The 21704-nt window shown below is 34.0% G+C and overlaps 2 protein-coding genes across 2 annotated transcripts; one reads left to right on the top strand and one right to left on the bottom strand.

Moving 5' to 3' along the window:
* Positions 1-13135: 13135 nt before the first annotated feature.
* On the top strand, positions 13136-15062 carry LOC119579603 (52 kDa repressor of the inhibitor of the protein kinase-like). Its single transcript, XM_037927526.1, has 4 exons — positions 13136-13475; positions 14224-14393; positions 14644-14730; positions 15034-15062. The coding sequence occupies exons 1-4, from the start codon at positions 13390-13392 to the stop codon at positions 15060-15062; spliced, it is 372 nt and encodes a 123-aa protein (XP_037783454.1). The 5' UTR covers positions 13136-13389.
* A 1155-nt stretch (positions 15063-16217) lies between these two features.
* On the bottom strand, positions 16218-18011 carry LOC119579602 (52 kDa repressor of the inhibitor of the protein kinase-like). The gene is made up of 4 exons (XM_037927525.1): positions 17801-18011; positions 16886-17055; positions 16549-16635; positions 16218-16246 (listed from the first exon to the last, which is right to left on the bottom strand). The coding sequence occupies exons 1-4, from the start codon at positions 17884-17886 to the stop codon at positions 16218-16220; spliced, it is 372 nt and encodes a 123-aa protein (XP_037783453.1). The 5' UTR covers positions 17887-18011.
* Between the last annotated feature and the right edge of the window lie 3693 nt (positions 18012-21704).

Below are 21704 nucleotides of genomic sequence, written 5' to 3'. Positions count from 1 at the left end.
TTAACCTACCCCTCAGACAGTCGTGTGTGTGTGTGTGTGTGTGTGTGTGTGTGTGTGTGTGTGTGTGTGTGTGTGTGTGTGTGTGTGTGTGTGTGTGTGTGTGTGTGTGTGTGTCTGTCTGTCTGTCTGTGTGTCTGTGCGCATGCGTCCGTGCGTGCGTGTGTGCATACATACATATGCATATATATATATATATATATATATATATATATATATATATATATATATATATATATAGTTTGTCACGAACTAATTAAAGACGAAATGAGGTTTTGCAGAGATGGGTCCAAGGATGACTCGGCAGGTTTCGCACTTGGCCGGGCGCCCTGCTGATGAGGCGGGCATCATGATGACGTGCTTTGTGACGCCCGTGGATCGCCAGGGACGTCACTGATGAATAAATGTCCGACGTCGTTAATCATTCGCTCATAATGAGAGAGGAGATTCTTCACGCCAAGCCCCGACAACGGCCCGGGCGCAAAACCTTAACGCGAGCGAACCCCAAAACGGCGCCATAACCAATCGGAAACTAAATTACGCTGACATCTCGAAAAGGGAATTTACACACCTCTAACCCCTACCCCCTACCGCCTCCCACCTCTGCCCATCCCCACCAACACCCCTCCCCTTTCTCCCATAGGTCAGAAAAGCACAAAGGAACTAAAATCTACTTTCTCAAATGTGGAGATAGGCCTAAATATTCCCTTGCGGCGGCTGTGAAGTCTCGCTCTGTAAGATCAACTGGATGACATGCATCACTGGCCTTGTAATGGCAGGATTATGAGACTATACAGTATAAATAGGCCTACAACAGGTTAGATTCTTCATTTAACACTAAACAAAGAGAAGAGAATGACTATAGCTATAAGGATATATAATGATATTTGGCTATGAAAGAAATAATACCGATAATGATAACACATGGATAATTATCGGAAAACAAATGGAGAAACACATGAATTAGGAACTTTCTTTGCGGAAGAAGGTGTCAACAAAAAGGTATATCGGAATTAAGAGATATTCGACAAGATAAATGAATATCATAAACAGGAGAAAGAAATTACGAATAAACAAAACAGGGGAAAGAAGGCAGAATCCGCATTCGGGAGACCAAACAGCAGACTCGGCGTAACAGAAGTAAAAATAATGAAACAAAAGATCGCACACTCTACCCAGAAGCTTCAAACCAAAAGGATCTGAGGTGGATTGGGGAATCGAACTCTCTTCCTGGGCCAGCTGTTCTCCAGTTCGAGTGCGAGAACCTTGTGCAGGCAGCCACATGTGCTTTCGAGTGACAGATGGAACCTTGAGGGGGAGCTTTCCTCGAGGATCAGGAGAGCGAAACTTAGAATGGGGAAGAGGATAGCAGGGAATAAAGAGGAAGAGAAAAGAAAAAATAGAGGTGAATAGGTAGAGACAAACTAAATCGAAAGTGAAGTATTGAACATTAATTTGTGTGCGTGGGGGGGAGGGGCGTTTGTGTGTGCTAGTGTAAACGTTATAACAATAAATTGTGTGTCTGTGTATGTGAGTGTATGCGTGCGTGTATGGATTAATTAAAACGGACACTGTTTATCTATACTGCTGTAAGACACGACAATTTTCACTGAAGGAGGATTCTACTCTTGTTTTAAAAGAATTCAGAAGTTTTCATATATCCAAGGAAGAGTGGAACTTTTCATTGCATTAGAATAACCTTTATCTGTAATTATACCCAGACATTCAAGTCCTTTGATTTATGAAGAAAGACTGATGACCAGATTAGTAATCCCTCAAAATGGCCATATCAATCACGGACAAGAAGGGGAAATGAACCATATCTCCCTCGAATCTGACAATGCCTTAAATAAGTCATACTTTCCCCCTCGAAAATTCGGTCATTAGAAGACTTTGTAGTGTGCACGAGCGTGGGTCATTATATTCCCACGATGCCACGGGTCTTTGGCGTTGAAGTATTGTGTTATAAAAGGAAAAGGAGGAGGAAGAGAAAATAATACACATATTTTCTTTGTTTTTTTTTTATATCTCTCTCTGTTTTTTGCCATCTTTTTCTATATTTCCTAAATGTTCAGATGATTATCAAAGCGAAGGAACACGAACAAATCCCCCGAAACGAACGCCATTTTAAAATCAACAATTTTGGAAAATATCGAAATCCGTCCCTTGTTCTCCTCCTCCTCCCTCGCTTGCCACGTGCGCGCCTAAGAGGGAGGGAAAGGGGCAGGGGGGGCGGGGCGAGACACGTGCTGTTGGCAACCCGCTGAGGAATAGGGAGGGGGAAATTCGCGATAATAATCAGCCGTGTTAATATGTCACAGAAGCCGACTCGGGAATGGTGACTCACTGACTAACGCGAATTTCGTTCCTGTTTGTGATTTTATGAGCGAGAGGCGGCTGGGTGTAGTGGAGAGGGAGGGAGGATGAAGGAATGGAAATATCCCATTGTTTGGTGTTTGTGTTGTGTGTGTGTGTGTGTGTGTGTGTGTGTGTGTGTGTGTGTGTGTGTGTGTGTGTGTGTGTGTGTGTGTGTGTGTGTGTGTGTGTGTGTGTGAGAGAGAGAGAGAGAGAGAGAGAGAGAGAGAGAGAGAGAGAGAGAGAGAGAGAGAGAGAGAGAGAGAGAGAGAGAGAGAGGAGAGAGAGAGAGAGAGAGAGAGAGAGAGAGAGAGAGAGAGAGGGAGAGAGGGGGGGGGGAGACAGAGAGAGAGAGAGAGGGAAAGAGACAGAGAAAGAGAAAAAGGAGAAAGAGAAAGACAGAAACAGAGAAAGAGCGATTAAATGCATACGAATGACGGAACAAATACACGCCTGCCTGACCATACATCTCGTATTAAGTGTTTAATGACTCTGCCCATAATGATGCAGTTCTCGCAGAGCAGCTGTAGTCCCAAACGACGGATACAAAGCCCCTAGATGAGGGACAGAATTGATTAGACATCAAACGTGTTTCCTGTGTTCACGCATTGAAGACAGTGTTCTGTGAGATTATAAGCTTAAACGCCGAAAAGTAGGAAGAAGGAAGAGGCAAGTAAATCATGAGAGACAAAATGCTGAATATAGTGGTCATTATAAACGTGGTTGTGTAAACTAGATGATAATGATGATGATGATGATGATGATGATGATGATGATGATGATGATGATGATGATGATGATGATGATGATGATGATGATGATGATGATGATGATGATGATGATGATGATGATGATGATGATAATAATAATAATAATAAAAAAGAACGGAAGACAATATCGAAGGCAAATCACAAGAGCAATCTTATTACTGCACTACCCAAGCCTCTCGCAACATGCCTAAAAAAGGTTCACAGGCAATAATGGAGCACCGAATCTCAACTCACTATTCTTAGGCAAAAAAAGAAAAGGTTTAAAAAAAAACAACAAGAAAAAAGAGGGCGTGAGTCGGTGTGGCTTAACCTAACGGACCAAAACGAGCGAGCGAGCAATTTCCCAGAACGCACCTTCCTCATATTTAACAAGTCACAGGCGAAAAGAATGGATCAGATGCTGCTTTTAATTCATGGACTCCAGGTCTTACACGCCCTGCCGAGTCTGCAAGATCGCCTGGCATAACAAAGCCATGTTTAGTGAGGTAGCGAGGAGGGGCTAACAAGGCTGGAGAGAGATCACAGTCGTTGCCTTTCAGGATAACGAGAGGTATTGGTCGTGCTGCAAAGAAGCAGCTGTGATGATGTTGATAACAGGACGTGTTTGGTGTGATAATTTATTTATGTGACACGAAATAAAGTTGTATATGCAGTGTTTGCACTGAATTAGCAAGCAACTTATAGCAAAAGAGTTGATTGAAGCAGTTATTCTATCGTTGAACAAATGATTTTTGTAAATTGCGAGCTAAAGGGTTTCTACGCTTGTCTAACATTTGGCAGAGAGAGATCATCTTCCCGCTTACGCACTCCAGTTTTGCAATGTTCCATAGAGCGCGAACTCTAAAGGAGATTTAGAGAGAAGGAAGAAAGAGAATTGAAGAGGGAGGGCGGAAGCGAGAACGAGAGGGAGGGTAGGAAGAAGAGGGGAGGAAGGGGACGAAGAAAGAGTCGGAAAGGAAAAAAAAGAAGACGAACTGGTTTGCGAATGAATGACGCAGATGAGGACACGAAAGGTATATGAGAAGAGGCGGGGAAAGGGAAGGGAGGGGGAGATTTGCGGGCATGGCCCTCTATAGACCCATTTGAGTGGAAGAAACATGTGTCGAGACTAGGGTCTTCACTTCCATACCTTCACGCTTTTTTTCGGGTGGGTCCTCAAAATTCAGAGAGAGAGATGAGGGGAAACAGAAAAGAAACAAGTAAAAATAAGAAAAGCGGAGGGAGTGCAACGAAAATTGTAGAGTGAACTTTATCGGCTGAAGATCACCACGACAAAACAAACACTACGTTAACCTTGTGATGTGGCGGACGTCTAAGCACCCACGCCTCGTGTCATGGTAAAACAACTACCATACCTAGTGTCGTGGAGATTTTTAACATTCATTCGTATAGAGGAGTTAAGCGGGAATTATATAATTGTTCGAGGGGAAAGGAGAACACTTGAAATAATAGTAGCAGTAATAATAATAATAATAATAATAATAATAATAATAATAATAATAATAATAATAATCTAACTTTTGACAATGGCATCACTGCAGAAAATAAATGAATGTTAGAAAAAAAAGACAGACAAAAAAGAACGAAAGATACACTGACATACATGACGGTCCATCTTTTCATTGTATTGCATGAATACAATAGCAAAAACAATAAAGCGAGACAGAGAGAAACGAGAACAGAAGTACTGTACTGAACACAATAGCAAGAGAGAGATCAACAAAGCGAGACAGGAAGAAACAGAGAGAAAAGAGAACAGGGGATGAAGGAGAAAGGATAAGAGATGGGGGGAACACACCTAACACACGATTCCTCTTCACTGGCGACTCGTTGACACAAAATCGGGTCCTATTTGTTAACATTTCACACTCGGTTAGCGTTTTTGTGTTGGTGACGGAGGAGGAGAGGATGGCGCGGAAGAAATAGAAAAAGGGGAAGAAAGTGGATAAATGGGGTAGAGAGAAAATAACAAATATGTTAAATGAAATATTAGGTGTGATAATTATATTGTTATTCATAATAAGACAGATATATATACGCAGAAAATAAAATATGACAAGGATAAAACAAATACATAAATACATAAACACAGACACATATACACGCATATCCATATATGAATTTATTCATATATTTATTTATATTTATGTATACATTCACACATACATGTTTATATATATATATATATATATATATATATATATATATATATATATATATATATATATATATATATATATATGTTTATGTATATATATATTTTTTCTTTTGTGTGTGTGTGTATAATATATATGTATATAATATATAATTATATACTATATATATATATATATATATATATATATATATATATATTATATATATGTGTGTGTGTGTGTGTGTGTGTGTGTTGTGGTGGAGTGTGTGTGTATGTGTGTGTGTTGTGTGTGAAGAAGAGAGTGTGTATGTATGTATGTGTATGTATATATATATATATATATATATATATATATATATATATATATTATACAGACACACACGTGTGTGTGTGTGGCGTTTGTGTGCGTATATGCTCTTGCTAATTGTTCTAATTCACAGGGTCACGTCTTCTATATTGAAATTATTATATAATTTTTTAACTGATGCACATTATTGGCACGCACACCCTTATTTGGGAGATTGTTCCATGTTTCAATAGTTCTTTTTAGAAAAAAAATACAGGTTCATCGCCTATTCTACTTTTTCCTCGGGCTCTTTTTGTGTTCAGAATCATAAGGTTATTATTTTTTTTTATCTAACTTGACTCTTCTTGTAATATAGTTAAACTTCATCAACATATCGCCCTTTTTCCTTCTTTCGTCCACAGTAGTAAGTCCTATTCTCTGTAATCTATCTATCTTAGTAGTTCATATCTTTTAGAGTAGTTTTGCTGTGTGGTGCAGCGGTAGCGTTCTCGTTTAGCGATCTTGTCGACCTGCCTTTAAAGTCGGCAATGGATGGTAACCCCAGCCGTTCCTTACACACAGGGAGTAATTTAGAAGCAAATATAAGCAAATAGCCTGTCATACCAGGAGAAAAAATATTGTAACAAATGGAAATTAAAGTGAAATATATTATATCAAGAAATAAACTGTCCATCTTGTGGATGCTATTCGAACTCTTTCAAATTTGGCTATATCCCTTTTTAAGTGTGGACTCCATACCATTGCACCTCACTCTAGAGTAGGTCTTATGGTGGCTGTAATGATCTTTACCATATCTTCGTCTACATCTATGAATGCCCAGCTCACATTGCCAATTAACCTTTTTCATTTGGGTTTAAGTTCTTGGTTACGATTGTTCTAAGTTCTTTTTCTCTATCTGTTGTGTTTCTTACTGCTCTTATCTTGTCTTGGTATTGGGGTCTGCAAACATAGTTAAATAGCTATCTACTTGGTAGTACATTTGACCATAAATCATTGATGAAAATAGTAAACATATTCGACGCCAAGACCGATCCTTGAGGTACTCCGCTAGTTACTCGTCTCCGTGTAACTGCCTCCCTTCATTTACAGTGCTCATCGGGCATATCACGTAGGAGGTTTGTCATCCATTCTAGACGTTTGTGTGTGTGTGATAACTAAAAGATAATAAAAAAAAACATCAACACCGACACCAACAGCAATAACAGTAACGTTTATTCGAGAATAATACCACTATATGTACCATCATCACCTTCCGTTCATCACGGGCACTAACTTTAGGTATTTTGTGTGTACTTGTTTTGAATCAGGTTTTTGCTCCATGCGCCAGATACAAGCTTTTGTGCTTTCATATAACGGAATTCTGGTGAATAAAAAGTGCAATTAACTTCCGTGGATTGATGCGAAATTATATCCCTCTCTCTTGCCCTCTCTCTCTCTCTCTCTCTCTCTCTCTCTCTCTCTCTCTCTCTCTCTCTCTCTCTCTCTCTCTCTCTCTCTCTCTCTCTCTCTCTCTCTCTCTCTCTCTCTCTCACTCTTTCTTTTATCCATTATCTGATCATGACGCCTCTTATTTACAGACTAATACAGTTAAATTCGCTTTAAGCGAGATGAACAGATTAGAGAGAGTGAGAGAGAAAGAAAGAAAGAGAGAGAGAGAGTGAGAAAGAAAGAAAGAAAGAGAGAAAGAAAGAGAGAGAGAGAGAGAGAGAGAGAAAGAAAGAGAGAGAGAGTGAGAGAGAAAGAAGAGAGAGAGAGAGAGAGAGAGGAGGAGGAGGAAAGAGAAAGAGAGAGAGAGAGAGAGGGAGAGGAGGAGAGAAAGAAAAGAAAGAGAAGAAGAGAAAGAAAGAAGAAAGAAGAGGGGACGAAGGAGAGAGAGGAGAGAAGAGAGAAGAAAGACTGAGACCGAGAGAGACGAATGAGAGAGAGAGATATCCTGAATGGATCCAATGGCATGAATTTAAACATGAGTGTCCCCCGCGGTCGCCCCAAAAGTTGCACAGGTTATGGTCTCGGGAACATTAACCTTGTGTCCTGTTTTGTGTATTTTACTCCTTGTTTTATTTTCCTTCTGTTTATTTATTTATTTATTTTTGCTCTATGCTTTCTATATATTTTCTTTTTTCTCTTTATTTTACTTTTGTTATTTTTATTATATTTTCGCTCTGCTTTCTTTTTTTCTTTTTGATTTTATATTCAATCTGCATTCTTCCATTTTTTTTCCTTTTTTCCTTTATTTTTTTTTAATTCTTATGTCTTGCTTTCTTTTACTTTCACTCTCTTTTATTTAATTTTCACTCGTGGAAAGTTGGATGAAGTGAACGCTGTTAATTTTAATTAATCCTTTTATACGCACTAGAGAGATAGATAGATGAGTAGATAGACAGATTGATTGATAGGCTGATAAACGTGTATGTGTTTTAATGTGTGTTCATTATTAGACATTCTTTTGTACAATAAAATATAACACAAAGACCACCTGGTACATCTTTGAACTTTGTAAAAACGAATTATATTAATACCCTTTGTACTCTCTTAATTCCAAAGTCTTTTTTACGAAAAAAAAATATCAAACTTAAACTACAGCGTCAAATTGTAAAGTAAAAAATCATAAGCTTGATTAATGTTTTTCCGACTACCATTACCATTACTGTTATTTTCAACATTTTCAGTATTTACTATTTTTATTGTTTGTTGTTATCATTATTGTTATTATTTTTGTCGTTATTATAATTATTATTATTAGCAGTAGTAGTAGTACTGTTTTGTTAACGTCATTATCATCATTATCATTACTATCATTATCATCATCATCTTCATCTTCATCTTCATCTTCATCTTCATCTTCATCTTTATCTTCACCATCACCATCACCATCACCATCATCATCATCACAGCAGCAGCAGCATTATCATTATAATTATCCTTATTATCATTATCCTTATTATCATTACCATTACCATTATCATTATCATTATCATTATCATTATCATCTTCACCATCATCATAATTATTACCATTATCATTATTCATTATTATGAATCGGTTTACACCTACACATAAGATAGTGATTAAAATGACAATAATTACGATGATGATATTGATATAATAATAATGATATTGATATAATAATAATGATAATGATTATAATAATGATAATGATGATAATGATAATAATAATAATAAGAAGAAGAACAGTAATAATAATAATGCTGACTGACCGTGCAAATTATCATTGTAATCATAATAACTGTAACAAAAGATAAGTAGGTGAAGCCATGGAAAATAAAGAAAAAACATTTAGCAAAAACTCACCTCCTCCACCTTTCCTCACCTCATCCACCCTTCCTCCCATCTCATCCACCCTTCCTCTACCCACCCTTCCATGACCTCATCCACCCATGACCTCATCCACCCTCCCTCCCACCTCATCCCCCCTTCCTCTTTATCCACCCTTCCCCTCACTTCATCCACCCTTTCATCACCTCATCCACCCTTTCATCACCTCATCCACCCTTTCTCCTTCATCCACCCTTTCATCACCTCATCCACCTTTCATCACTTCATCCACCCTTTCATCACCTCATCCACCCTTCGCTCACTTCATCCACCCTTTCATCACCTCATCCACCCTTTCATCACTTCATTCACCCTTTCATCACTTCATCCACCCTTTCATCACCTCATCCACCCTTCGCTCACTTCATCCACCCTTTCATCACCTCATCCACCCTTCGCTCACTTCATCCACCCTTTCATCACCTCATCCACCCTTTCATCACTTCATCCACCCTACCTTCACCTTATCCACCCTCCCTCCCACCTCATCCCCTCTTCCTCTTTATCCACCCTTCCTCCCTATCCACCCTTTCATCCGCTCTTCTTACCCACTCACTCGGTTTTTCGCCAAAGGATTACTCGCCGCTCATCCGGATTACCTCTTCATCCGTGGGGGAGGAGGGGGGAGGGGGAAAGGAGAAGGGGGTAGGGAGGGACCGATAATGGCGGAAGATCTTTCTCGAATAACCCGCCGGCGCATAGTTCTCTCGACACCCCCTCCCCTCTCCTCCTCTCCCCTCCCCTCCCTCTCCCTTCCCCTCCCCCTCCCCTCCGCTCCCATCCCCTCCGCTCCCCTCCCCTTCATTAGCGGGCTTATTAGCGAAGAGCGCTCTATCTGCTTTTAGAGATTATGGGAACACTTCAAGACAGCTTGAAAGTAAGCCAGTCATTTCCCTCAACCAATTTTTTTTCTCTCTTTTTCTTTTCCTTTTCCTTCAATATGCAACACAAGACCCTTGTTTTCTTTCAGTTAAAACACTTCTTTTTATATATGAATATAACTAAATAAATATGTATATTATATATATATATATATATATATATATATATATATATATATATATATTTATATATATGTATATATATGCTATATGTGTGTGTATATGTGTATGTATGTATGTATGTATGTGTATATTTATGTGTGTATGTAACATATAGTGTGTGTGTGTATATATATATATATATATATATATATATATATATATATATATATATAATATAGATATTTGTTTGTAAATATATATTCATATTTTTATAGTATATATATGAATATATATATAAACATATGAAAAAATATATATAGATATATATTTATTTACTTATATATATACATAAGTATGTATATATATAATATATATTAATACATATATGTATGTGTGTATATGTATATATATAGTATCTATAATATATATATATATATAGATAGATATATATATTATATATGACTACCGCGATGGTCCAGTGGTTAGAGCACAGGCTCCGACCCTCGTGGTCCCGAGTTCAATTCCCCGCCGCGGTGAAGTCAAACGCAGGTGTCGTAGAGGAAGTCACCGCCGTGGCACAAACCGCGGTTGATTAGGAAGGGCATCCAATCAGGCAAGGGTGGCACTGACATATAACCTCTCAGTAATGAATTGAGAGAGGGCTATGTCCTGCAGTCAACAGGTAAAATGCCAGATACTTCTTGTATTTTATTTCGCAACACTTAATTTGGCCTTTTGACGAGTATTAAAAAAAGAAAAAAAAAAAAAAAAAGAAAGAAAGAAAAAAAAATATATGTATATATATATATATATATATATATATATATATATATATATATGTTATAGTGCTCATCTGAAAATTATATAAGATTATCCAGAAAGGTATAACGTAGTAGATGAACGTTATTTAATGAACATTATAGACAGTATTGATAAAAGGGGTGATAAATAATCGTTTGAATGTAAGTCATGTGAAGAATCACATGACTTACATTTATCATTAAACTCGCAAGAGACTGTTTATAATTATTTTTAATAGCAAACAAGAATTTACGAGAATAATAAACATGCTGCATGTGTTTTTTTTCAGGTTTATCAAAAGGCTGATAGAGGAAAAAAATAAACAATGTCGAAGTTCAGAGAAACAACCAGATCAATATATTCGAATTTGCATACATTGTGATGGGCAGCAAGTGATCTTTCGAATAAAGCTCCACAGATGCTAAAATGTTATCATTTCTTTTGTTTTCCATATAAATAATAATGACATATGATAATAATGATAAGGACAATAGTAATAGCGGCAATAATAATAATAGCAATAATAATAATAATAATATATTATTATTATTATTATTATTATTATTATTATTATTATTATTATTATTATTATTGTTATGTATTATATATAATTTATTATATATATATTATATATAATATTTGCAACAAAAAATAGCAATAATAATTTTTATTATTGTAGTCATTACCATTAATATTATCGTTAACATATTTTATACTTATATATGTAAGTATAAGTATGATTTTTTTTCTAGAACTTTTGTCTCTGCAAACCCTTTCAGACATTCCTATCGACAACTGCTAACGAAATATAGCAGGGATAGTCGGTGTAATTATTGTACTATTCTTATGATGGTTATTATCATCACTGCCATTGTCATTACTACTGCCATTAGCATTATCATTGTTATTCTATCATTATCAGAATTATGTAATCATTTACTATTTATAATGGTAGGAATTGTGGAAGTCAGTTAAGAAAAGTATACAGATGTAATGTAGTTGTTTTTAGGACAATTAAGTTTTACCCCATAATTCTAGATCTTAATTGCCCTTAAAATATGCTCCATGTGCGAGAGTCTCGCCTGGTTTTGTTCAAAGGGTACAACAACTTTGACGCGATGGATTTACGAACGCCCGACAATAATAATAATAATAATGATAAAATAATAATAATAATAAATGTATAAGATTCTTCGCACCGGCTGATGTCTCCGTACATATTGTTTTTCTAACTATAGATGTCTCTGCATGTTAACATTTTCCCTATTAGAATTCTTCCCGCCAATAGATGTCTCTACATACTAGTTATTCCTTTCGCTGATGGGTATCCCCATAGAAAATAGTTATTCCTCCCACCGATAGATGTCCTTGTAGATATTTTTTCCCGATGGTAGATGTCTCTATATGTTAGTTTTGTTTATACCGATAAATGTCCAGTAAATGTTAGTTACTCCTTTCACCGATAGATGCCCTCCTAGGCGTGACTTTCTTATCCCACCGATAGATGTCCTCATAAGTATGAGCCATTCCCCTTAGCGATAGACGATTGTATGAATATCTTGAGTTTCCATTAGTTATTCCTCCTCCATATAGATGATTTCTCTCACCAACATATAACCCTAAAGATATTTGTTAGTTACTTTCCCCACCAGTGGGTGGCCATAGGTAATAGTTTTTCTTCTACTGATAGAATTTCATGTAAGTGCTAGTTATTCTTTCCACCAATAGATGTCCCTATAGATATTACCTTTCCTCCTACTGATAGATGTCTTTATTCATCACTTACTCTTATCAGTGACAGTTATCTACAGATTAAAGGTTTTCCTCTTGATGCCCTCATAGATGTTGACGCTGCTATAAGTGTTATTTATTCTAGCCATCGATAGTGACCTTATAGATATCAGTTATTCTTCCCACCAAGAGATGTCATTGTACAGGCTAGTTATTCTTCCTACCGACAGATGTCATTGTACATGATAGATATTCTTCCCGCCGATAGATGGCCCAATAGTTATCAGTTATTCTTCCCACCGATAGATGGCCCAAATAGATCAGTGCAGGTCTGAAGATGGAATCCAGGTGGATATCGAAACTGCTATATCATTATTAATAAATCTAGTTCGTGCATTTTTTTTTTTTTCTACCATATCAGTTATCCCTCCCACATGCATGTGCTTGTATATGCAAATCATTCCTCCCACTGATAGATGGCTCAACTGATATCAGTTATTCCTTCCACCAACAGATGTCCCTGTACAAGCTAGTTATTCTTCTTACCGATAGATGTCCTTATGCGTTTAGTCATGTCTCCACTTATGTTAATAATCCCTCCCTACAATAGCTTCCCCCCTCTCCCTTCCAAAGAGTGATAATTATCTCTCAAATCTAATGTAGTTTCTCTTCCCACTGATAGATGGCCCTGTCGACGGGTGATTTTATTTTCCCCTTTGCATTTGCTTTGTATTTTGTTTACACAGATCAGCTGAGTTAGAGCTAGGGTGTTTGGTTAAAAATAAATCCCTATGTAATCAAGAAAAAAGAGGGTGTTTGGTTAATGAAACCCTAAGAAAGCAGAAAGAGGAAGAAGGTGTATGGTTAAGAAAACCCTATAGAAGAAGAAAGATGAGGATGTTTGGTTAATAAAAACCTATAAAATAAGAAAGAAAGAAGAGGGTGGTTGGTTATGCAAAAGGTACTCCCAAAATGTCGAACCCTTGCATTCTGTGCAAGACGTGCAAAGAAACGCATCCTGATGCCGTTTTCCATCGCTTTCCGAGGACCAAGACGAGGTGAAGCAGGGCAGGGACTTAAAAATACGGGGTGATTCTATAAATACAGAGTGATTCTATAAATACTGGCTGATTCTATAATTACTGGCTGCTTCTATGACTGAGATAAGTGATAGTCGGAGTTTTAATTTTTTTTTCTTTGTTTATGAGAATTACTTATATTCATCAGAATTATTAAATATATGTTGGGTATTTATTCGGTTATTTGCAAGGTTTCCAGGGTTATTTTCGGTTTATTACATATGAGGTTTCTAAAATGGCTTTTCTGATTCTAAATCGTTCTCCCCTTCACTCGGATAATTATCGAGGATGGGAGTATGAGGACTAGGAAAAGAATATACTAATATAGTGATCCTAAACACACAAAGTCTATTGTTTGAAGTAAAGTTAATGTAGATTAACAGGTCACATGTTTTTTTTATGTTATAGTCATCGTAATCAGTATTTGTCTCTTCCAAAAGCAAAATATTTCCAAGTCATACTATTATAATATTGTAGATATGTTTAGTCCAAATATCATGTTTGCAGTGATACATATACTGTTACTTGCAATGTTTATCTAGCTCATTTTCATTTATCCATAGGCTGTCAGGCAGAAGGAATTTAATTAATTGATTAGATATGTAAGCAAGGAATAGGAAAGCTAATAGAAGGGGAACTTTCTTCTACAGAGTTAGTTATTTGAGGTATTATACGAAATATTCCTTTCATTTGCAAAATGTAATTATAACTATATTTTTGCTTTCAGATGTCAAAGATGGCTAAACGCACTGCAGCTTGATGCTATCAAAGACAAAACCCCGCGAGAGTTGTACAAGTCATTTCGACTGTGCAGCAATCATTTTTCACCAAAGAACTACCTGACTGGGACGCATTTCCCAGGATTAAGAGAAAATGCCTGCCCAGACCAAAATCTTGGTAAGATGTTGCATATGTAGTAGTATACTAACATCTTGTATCTTTGTTTTTCTATTGCTTTTCATTTTATTTATTTACTTTATCATTATTCTTTAAATTACTTCTTTGGATTTCTTAGATATATTGTAACCTTTATGTATTTTCTTTCTGTTTAAAAGGTTCCAAAAATTTTGTGTGTGCAGGAAAAGATGTACATATGACAGATACTCTTTGGAAAATATACATATATACCTGTGATAATTATTTTCAGATCCAGATAATTTACCACTCCCGGCTGAAGCTGCAGAGAATATAACATCTGAAAATAAACCCCCATCAAACTTGCCTAAGGATTCAGGTATGTGTGTTTCACCATTTATAAGGAGAAAGGTTGAAATACTCCATAAGTTGGAATAAGGCATGCCAGGTATGTGTTTTGTTTGAAATTTTATTCAATTTGGAGTTTCCTATTTTATTTCTTCTTTGTCATTATTACTGATCATGTTCATTCTACATTTTGTATGCTTATGATATATATACGAATTATCCAATACAATTGTATGTGTATAGTAAATGAAACTGATGGGTAATGTGAATAGAAAAACATCAGCAACATCACTATATATTTTATTCAAGCATAATATTATCCCACTTTATATAGGTGTATCAAGCATTACTATGAGTATATGACATGATAAAAAAATAAATACCTTAAAGCTCCTGGGCTATATGGTTTTCCCTTATATTATTCTGTGGGTTACTTAGCTTAACTATATATATATATATATATATATATATATATATATATTTTATATATATATATAATTTATATATATATATTAATATTATTTATATATATATATATTATATATATTTTATATATAATATATATATATATATATATATATATATATATATATTTTTATATATATATTTTTATATATATATTATATATATATATTTATATATAATATATTTATATATATATATTTATATATATATTTTATAATATATATTTATATATATATTATATATATATAAATTTTATATTATATATTTATATAATAATATATATATATATATATATATTATATATTATAAATTAATTATATATTTATAATATATATTATGAATAATTTATATATATATATTTTATTTTATTTATATATTAAAATTCAAGTATATATTATAATATATAATTTAAATTTATATTATATATTATTTTATATATATATATTTTAATATATTTATAGAATATATATATATATTTATATCTATATAGATATATATATAGATATATATATATATATAATATATATCATTATATAAATTTTATCATATATATATTTATTTTATATCCTAAATATGATCTATATTATATATAATATGTGAATAAATAATAGTAGATATATAAGATAAATTATATTATACAACTCTTCAGATTTATAAATACTATTGTATAGCATATCATATATCTTAATACTATTGATAACATATCTGAATAAATATAATATATGTTTTCTATAATTACATATATTATAAATCAAGGGTAATAAAAATTATCTAATATATATCAAATATACTAAATCTGTAGAAAATATACTGATTAGTAATATTATAAAATTATTATAAATCTATTATATTTTTATATAAATAATATTATATAAATATCATAATATATGTATATATTATAATATATATTATATATATATATATTAATATATTATATATAAAATTTATTATTATATATCATATATATATATAGTTAAGCTAAGTAACCCACAGAATAATATAAGGGAAAACCATATAGCCCAGGAGCTTTAAGGTATTTATTTTTTTATCATGTCATATACTCATAGTAATGCTTGATACACCTATATAAAGTGGGATAATATTATGCTTGAATAAAATATATAGTGATGTTGCTGATGTTTTTCTATTCACATTACCCATCAGTTTCATTTACTATACACATACAATTGTATTGGATAATTTCGTATATATATCATAAGCATACAAAATGTAGAATGAACATGATCAGTAATAATGACAAGAAGAAAAAAATAGGAAACTCCAAATTGAATAAAATTTCAAACAAAACACATACCTGGCATGCCTTATTCCAACTTATGGAGTATTTCAACCTTTCTCCTTATAAATGGTGAAACACACATACCTGAATCCTTAGGCAAGTTTGATGGGGGTTTATTTTCAGATGTTATATTCTCTGCAGCTTCAGCCGGGAGTGGTAAATTATCTGGATCTGAAAATAATTATCACAGGTATATATGTATATTTTCCAAAGAGTATCTGTCATATGTACATCTTTTCCTGCACACACAAAATTTTTGGAACCTTTTAAACAGAAAGAAAATACATAAAGGTTACAATATATCTAAGAAATCCAAAGAAGTAATTTAAAGAATAATGATAAAGTAAATAAATAAAATGAAAAGCAATAGAAAAACAAAGATACAAGATGTTAGTATACTACTACATATTCAACATCTTACCAAGATTTTGGTCTGGGCAGGCATTTTCTCTTAATCCTGGGAAATGCGTCCCAGTCAGGTAGTTCTTTGGTGAAAAATGATTGCTGCACAGTCGAAATGACTTGTACAACTCTCGCGGGGTTTTGTCTTTGATAGCATCAAGCTGCAGTGCGTTTAGCCATCTTTGACATCTGAAAGCAAAAATATAGTTATAATTACATTTTGCAAATGAAAGGAATATTTCGTATAATACCTCAAATAACTAACTCTGTAGAAGAAAGTTCCCCTTCTATTAGCTTTCCTATTCCTTGCTTACATATCTAATCAATTAATTAAATTCCTTCTGCCTGACAGCCTATGGATAAATGAAAATGAGCTAGATAAACATTGCAAGTAACAGTATATGTATCACTGCAAACATGATATTTGGACTAAACATATCTACAATATCATAATAGTATTACTTGGAAATATTTTGCTTTTGGAAGAGACAAATACTGATTACGATGACTATAACATAAAAAAAACATGTGACCTGTTAATCTACATTAACTTTACTTCAAACAATAGACTTTGTGTGTTTAGGATCACTATATTAGTATATTCTTTTCCTAGTCCTCATACTCCCATCCTCGATAATTATCCGAGTGAAGGGGAGAACGATTTAGAATCAGAAAAGCCATTTTAGAAACCTCATATGTAATAACCGAAAATAACCCTGGAAACCTTGCAAATAACCGAATAAATACCCAACATATATTTAATAATTCTGATGAATATAAGTAATTCTCATAAACAAAGAAAAAAAAATTAAAACTCCGACTATCACTTATCTCAGTCATAGAAGCAGCCAGTAATTATGAATCAGCCAGTATTTATAGAATCACTCTGTTTTATAGAATCACCCCGTATTTTTAAGTCCCTGCCCTGCTTCACCTCGTCTTGGTCCTCGGAAAGCGATGGAAAACGGCATCAGGATGCGTTTCTTTGCACGTCTTGCACAGAATGCAAGGGTTCGACATCTTGGGAGTACCTTTTGCATAACCAACCACCCTCTTCTTTCTTTCTTATTTTATAGGTTTTTATTAACCAAACATCCTCATCTTTCTTCTTCTATAGGGTTTTCTTAACCATACACCTTCTTCCTCTTTCTGCTTTTTAGGGTTTCTTAACCAAACACCCTCTTTTTTCTTGATTACATAGGGATTTTTTTTAACCAAACACCCTAGCTCTAACTCACTGATCTGTGTAAACAAATACAAGCAAATGAAAAGGGGAAAAAAAATCCCCCCTCGACAGGGCCATCTATCAGTGGGAAGAGAAACTACATTAGATTTGAGAGATAATTATCACTCTTTGGAAGGGAGAGGGGGGAAGCTATTGTAGGGAGGGATTATTAACATAAGTGGAGACATGACTAAACGCATAAGGACATCTATCGGTAAGAAGAATAACTACTTGTACAGGGACATCTGTTGGTGGAAGGATAACTGATATCTTGAGCCATCTATCAGTGGGAGGAATGTTTTTGCTATACAAGCACATGCATGTGGGAGGATAACTGATTTTGGTAAAAAAAAAAAAAATGCACGAACTAGATTTATTAAAAATGATATAGCAGTTTCGATATCCACCTGGTTCCATCTTCAGACCTGCACTGATCTATTTGGGCCACTATCGGTGGAAGAATAACTGATAACTATTGGGCCATCTTCGGCGGGAAAATATCTATCATGTACAATGACATCTGTCGGTAGGAAGAAAAACTAGCCTGTACAATGACTCTCTTGGTGGGAAGAATAACTGATATCTATAAGGTCACTATCGATGGCTAGAATAATAACACTTATAGCAGCGTCAAAATCTATGAGGGCATAAATGGGAAAATTTTAACTGTCACTGATAAGAGTAAGTGATGAATAAAGACATCTATCAGTAGGAGGAAAGGTAATATCTATAGGGACATCTATTGGTGGAAAGAATAACTAGCACTTACATGAAATTCTATCAGTAGAAGAAAAACTATTACCTATGGCCACCCACTGGTGGGGAAAGTAACTAACAAATATCTTTAGGGTTATATGTTGGTGAGAGAAATCATCTATATGGAGGAGGAATAACTAATGGAAACTCAAGATTTTCATACAATCGTCTATCGCTAAGGGGAATGGCTCATACTTATGAGGACATCTATCGGTGGGATAAGAAAGTCACGCCTAGGAGGGCATCTATCGGTGAAAGGAGTAACTAACATTTACTGGACATTTATCGGTATAAACAAAACTAACATATAGAGACATCTACCATCGGGAAAAAATATCTACAAGGACATCTATCGGTGGGAGGAATAACTATTTTCTATGGGGATACCCATCAGCGAAAGGAATAACTAGTATGTAGAGTCATCTATTGGCGGGAAGAATTCTAATAGGGAAAATGTTAACATGCAGAGACATCTATAGTTAGAAAAACAATATGTACGGAGACATCAGCCGGTGCGAAGAATCTTATACATTTATTATTATTATTATTATTATTATTATTATTATTATTATTATTATTATTATTGTCGGGCGTTCGTAAATCCATCGCGTCAAAGTTGTTGTACCTTTTGAACAAAACCAGGCGAGACTCTCGCACACGGAGCATATTTTAAGGGCAATTAAGATCTAGAATTATGGGGTAAAACTTAATTGTCCTAAAAACAACTACATTACATCTGTATACTTTTCTTAACTGACTTCCACAATTCCTACCATTATAAATGGTAAATGATTACATAATTCTGATAATGATAGAATAACAATGATAATGCTAATGGCAGTAGTAATGACAATGGCAGTGATGATAATAACCATCATAAGAATAGTACAATAATTACACCGACTATCCCTGCTATATTTCGTTAGCAGTTGTCGATAGGAATGTCTGAAAGGGTTGCAGAGACAGTTCTAGAAAAAAAATCATACTTATACTTACATATATTAGTATAAAATATGTTAACGATAATATTAATGGTAATGACTACAATAATAAAAATTATTATTGCTATTTTTTGTTGCAAATATTATATATAATATATATATAATAAATTATATATAATACATAACAATAATAATAATAATAATAATAATAATAATAATAATAATAATAATAATAAAATATTATTATTATTATTATTGCTATTATTATTATTGCCGCTATTACTATTGTCATTATCATTATTATCATATGTCATTATTATTTATATGGAAAACAAAAGAAATGATAACATTTTAGCATCTGTGGAGCTTTATTCGAAAGATCACTTGCTGCCCATCACAATGTATGCAAATTCGAATATATTGATCTGGTTGTGACTCTGAACTTCGACATTTGTTTATTCCTCTATCAGCCTTTTGATAAACCTGAAAAAAACACATGCAGCATGTTTATTATTCTCGTAAATTCTTGTTTGCTATTAAAAATAATTATAAACAGTCTCTTGCGAGTTTAATGATAAATGTAAGTCATGTGATTCTTCACATGACTTACATTCAAACGATTATTTATCACCCCTTTTATCAATACTGTCTATAATGTTCATTAAATAACGTTCATCTACTACGTTATACCTTTCTGGATAATCTTATATAATTTTCAGATGAGCACTATAACATATATATATATATATATATATATATATATATATATATATATATATATATATATATATATATACATATATTTTTTTTTTTTCTTTCTTTCTTTTTTTTTTTTTTCTTTTTTTAATACTCGTCAAAAGGCCAAATTAAGTGTTGCGAAATAAAATACAAGAAGTATCTGGCATTTTACCTGTTGACTGCAGGACATAGCCCTCTCTCAATTCATTACTGAGAGGTTATATGTCAGTGCCACCCTTGCCTGATTGGATGCCCTTCCTAATCAACCGCGGTTTGTGCCACGGCGGTGACTTCCTCTACGACACCTGCGTTTGACTTCACCGCGGCGGGGAATTGAACTCGGGACCACGAGGTCGGAGCCTGTGCTCTAACCACTGGACCATCGCGGTAGTCATATATAAATATATATATATGTATATCTATATATATATCTATCTATATATCTATATATATTATAGATACTATATATATACATATACACACATACATATATGTATTAATATATATTATATATATACATACTTATGTATATATAAGTAAATAAATATATATCTATATATATATATATATATATATACATATATTACACACACACACACTATAGTTCACATACACACATAAATATACACATACATACTACATACACTATACACACACTATACATAATATAACAATATAAATATATATATTATATATATATATATATATATATAATACTATTTTATTCATATGTAGAATTTCATGTAAGTGCTGTTATTCTTTCACCAATAGATGTCCCTATAGGATATTCCTTTCTCCTACTGATAGATGTCGTTATCCCACTTACTCTTATCAGTTACGTTATCTACGATTAAGGTTTTCCTCTGTTCCCTTCATAGATGTTGGGCTGCTATGTGTTATTTAGTCTAGCCATCGATATGTGATCGTATTATATCATTATTCTTCACCAGATGTCATTGTACAGGCGAGTTATTCTCCTACCGACAGATGTCATTGTCATGATGATATTCTTCCCGCCGAAGATGGCCCAATAGTTCTCGTTTCTTCTTCCCACAGATAAGATGGCCAATTATCAGTGCAGGTCTGAGAGGATCCCGTGGTATCGAAACTGCTATATCATTATTAATAATCTAGTTCGTGCCTTTTTTTTTTTTTTCTACCTCTATCATTTATCCCTC

Source organism: Penaeus monodon, chromosome 12, assembly GCF_015228065.2.
Source record: "Penaeus monodon isolate SGIC_2016 chromosome 12, NSTDA_Pmon_1, whole genome shotgun sequence".
In the NCBI taxonomy this organism is placed as follows: domain Eukaryota; kingdom Metazoa; phylum Arthropoda; class Malacostraca; order Decapoda; family Penaeidae; genus Penaeus; species Penaeus monodon.
Note: the sequence above shows the minus strand (reverse complement) of the source record. Positions and strands in the feature narration are given on the sequence as shown.

Bases quoted from the DNA above. Each gene is read 5' to 3' on its own strand.
- LOC119579603 (XM_037927526.1), top strand. From the start codon at position 13,390: ATGTCGAACCCTTGCATTCTGTGCAAGACGTGCAAAGAAACGCATCCT. The intron at 13,476-14,223 runs GTGAAGCAGGGC...TTTTGCTTTCAG, and splicing joins TTTCCGAGGACCAAGACGAG to ATGTCAAAGATGGCTAAACG. The intron at 14,394-14,643 runs GTAAGATGTTGC...AATTATTTTCAG, and splicing joins CTGCCCAGACCAAAATCTTG to ATCCAGATAATTTACCACTC.
- LOC119579602 (XM_037927525.1), bottom strand. From the start codon at position 17,886: ATGTCGAACCCTTGCATTCTGTGCAAGACGTGCAAAGAAACGCATCCT. The intron at 17,056-17,800 runs GTGAAGCAGGGC...TTTTGCTTTCAG, and splicing joins TTTCCGAGGACCAAGACGAG to ATGTCAAAGATGGCTAAACG. The intron at 16,636-16,885 runs GTAAGATGTTGA...AATTATTTTCAG, and splicing joins CTGCCCAGACCAAAATCTTG to ATCCAGATAATTTACCACTC.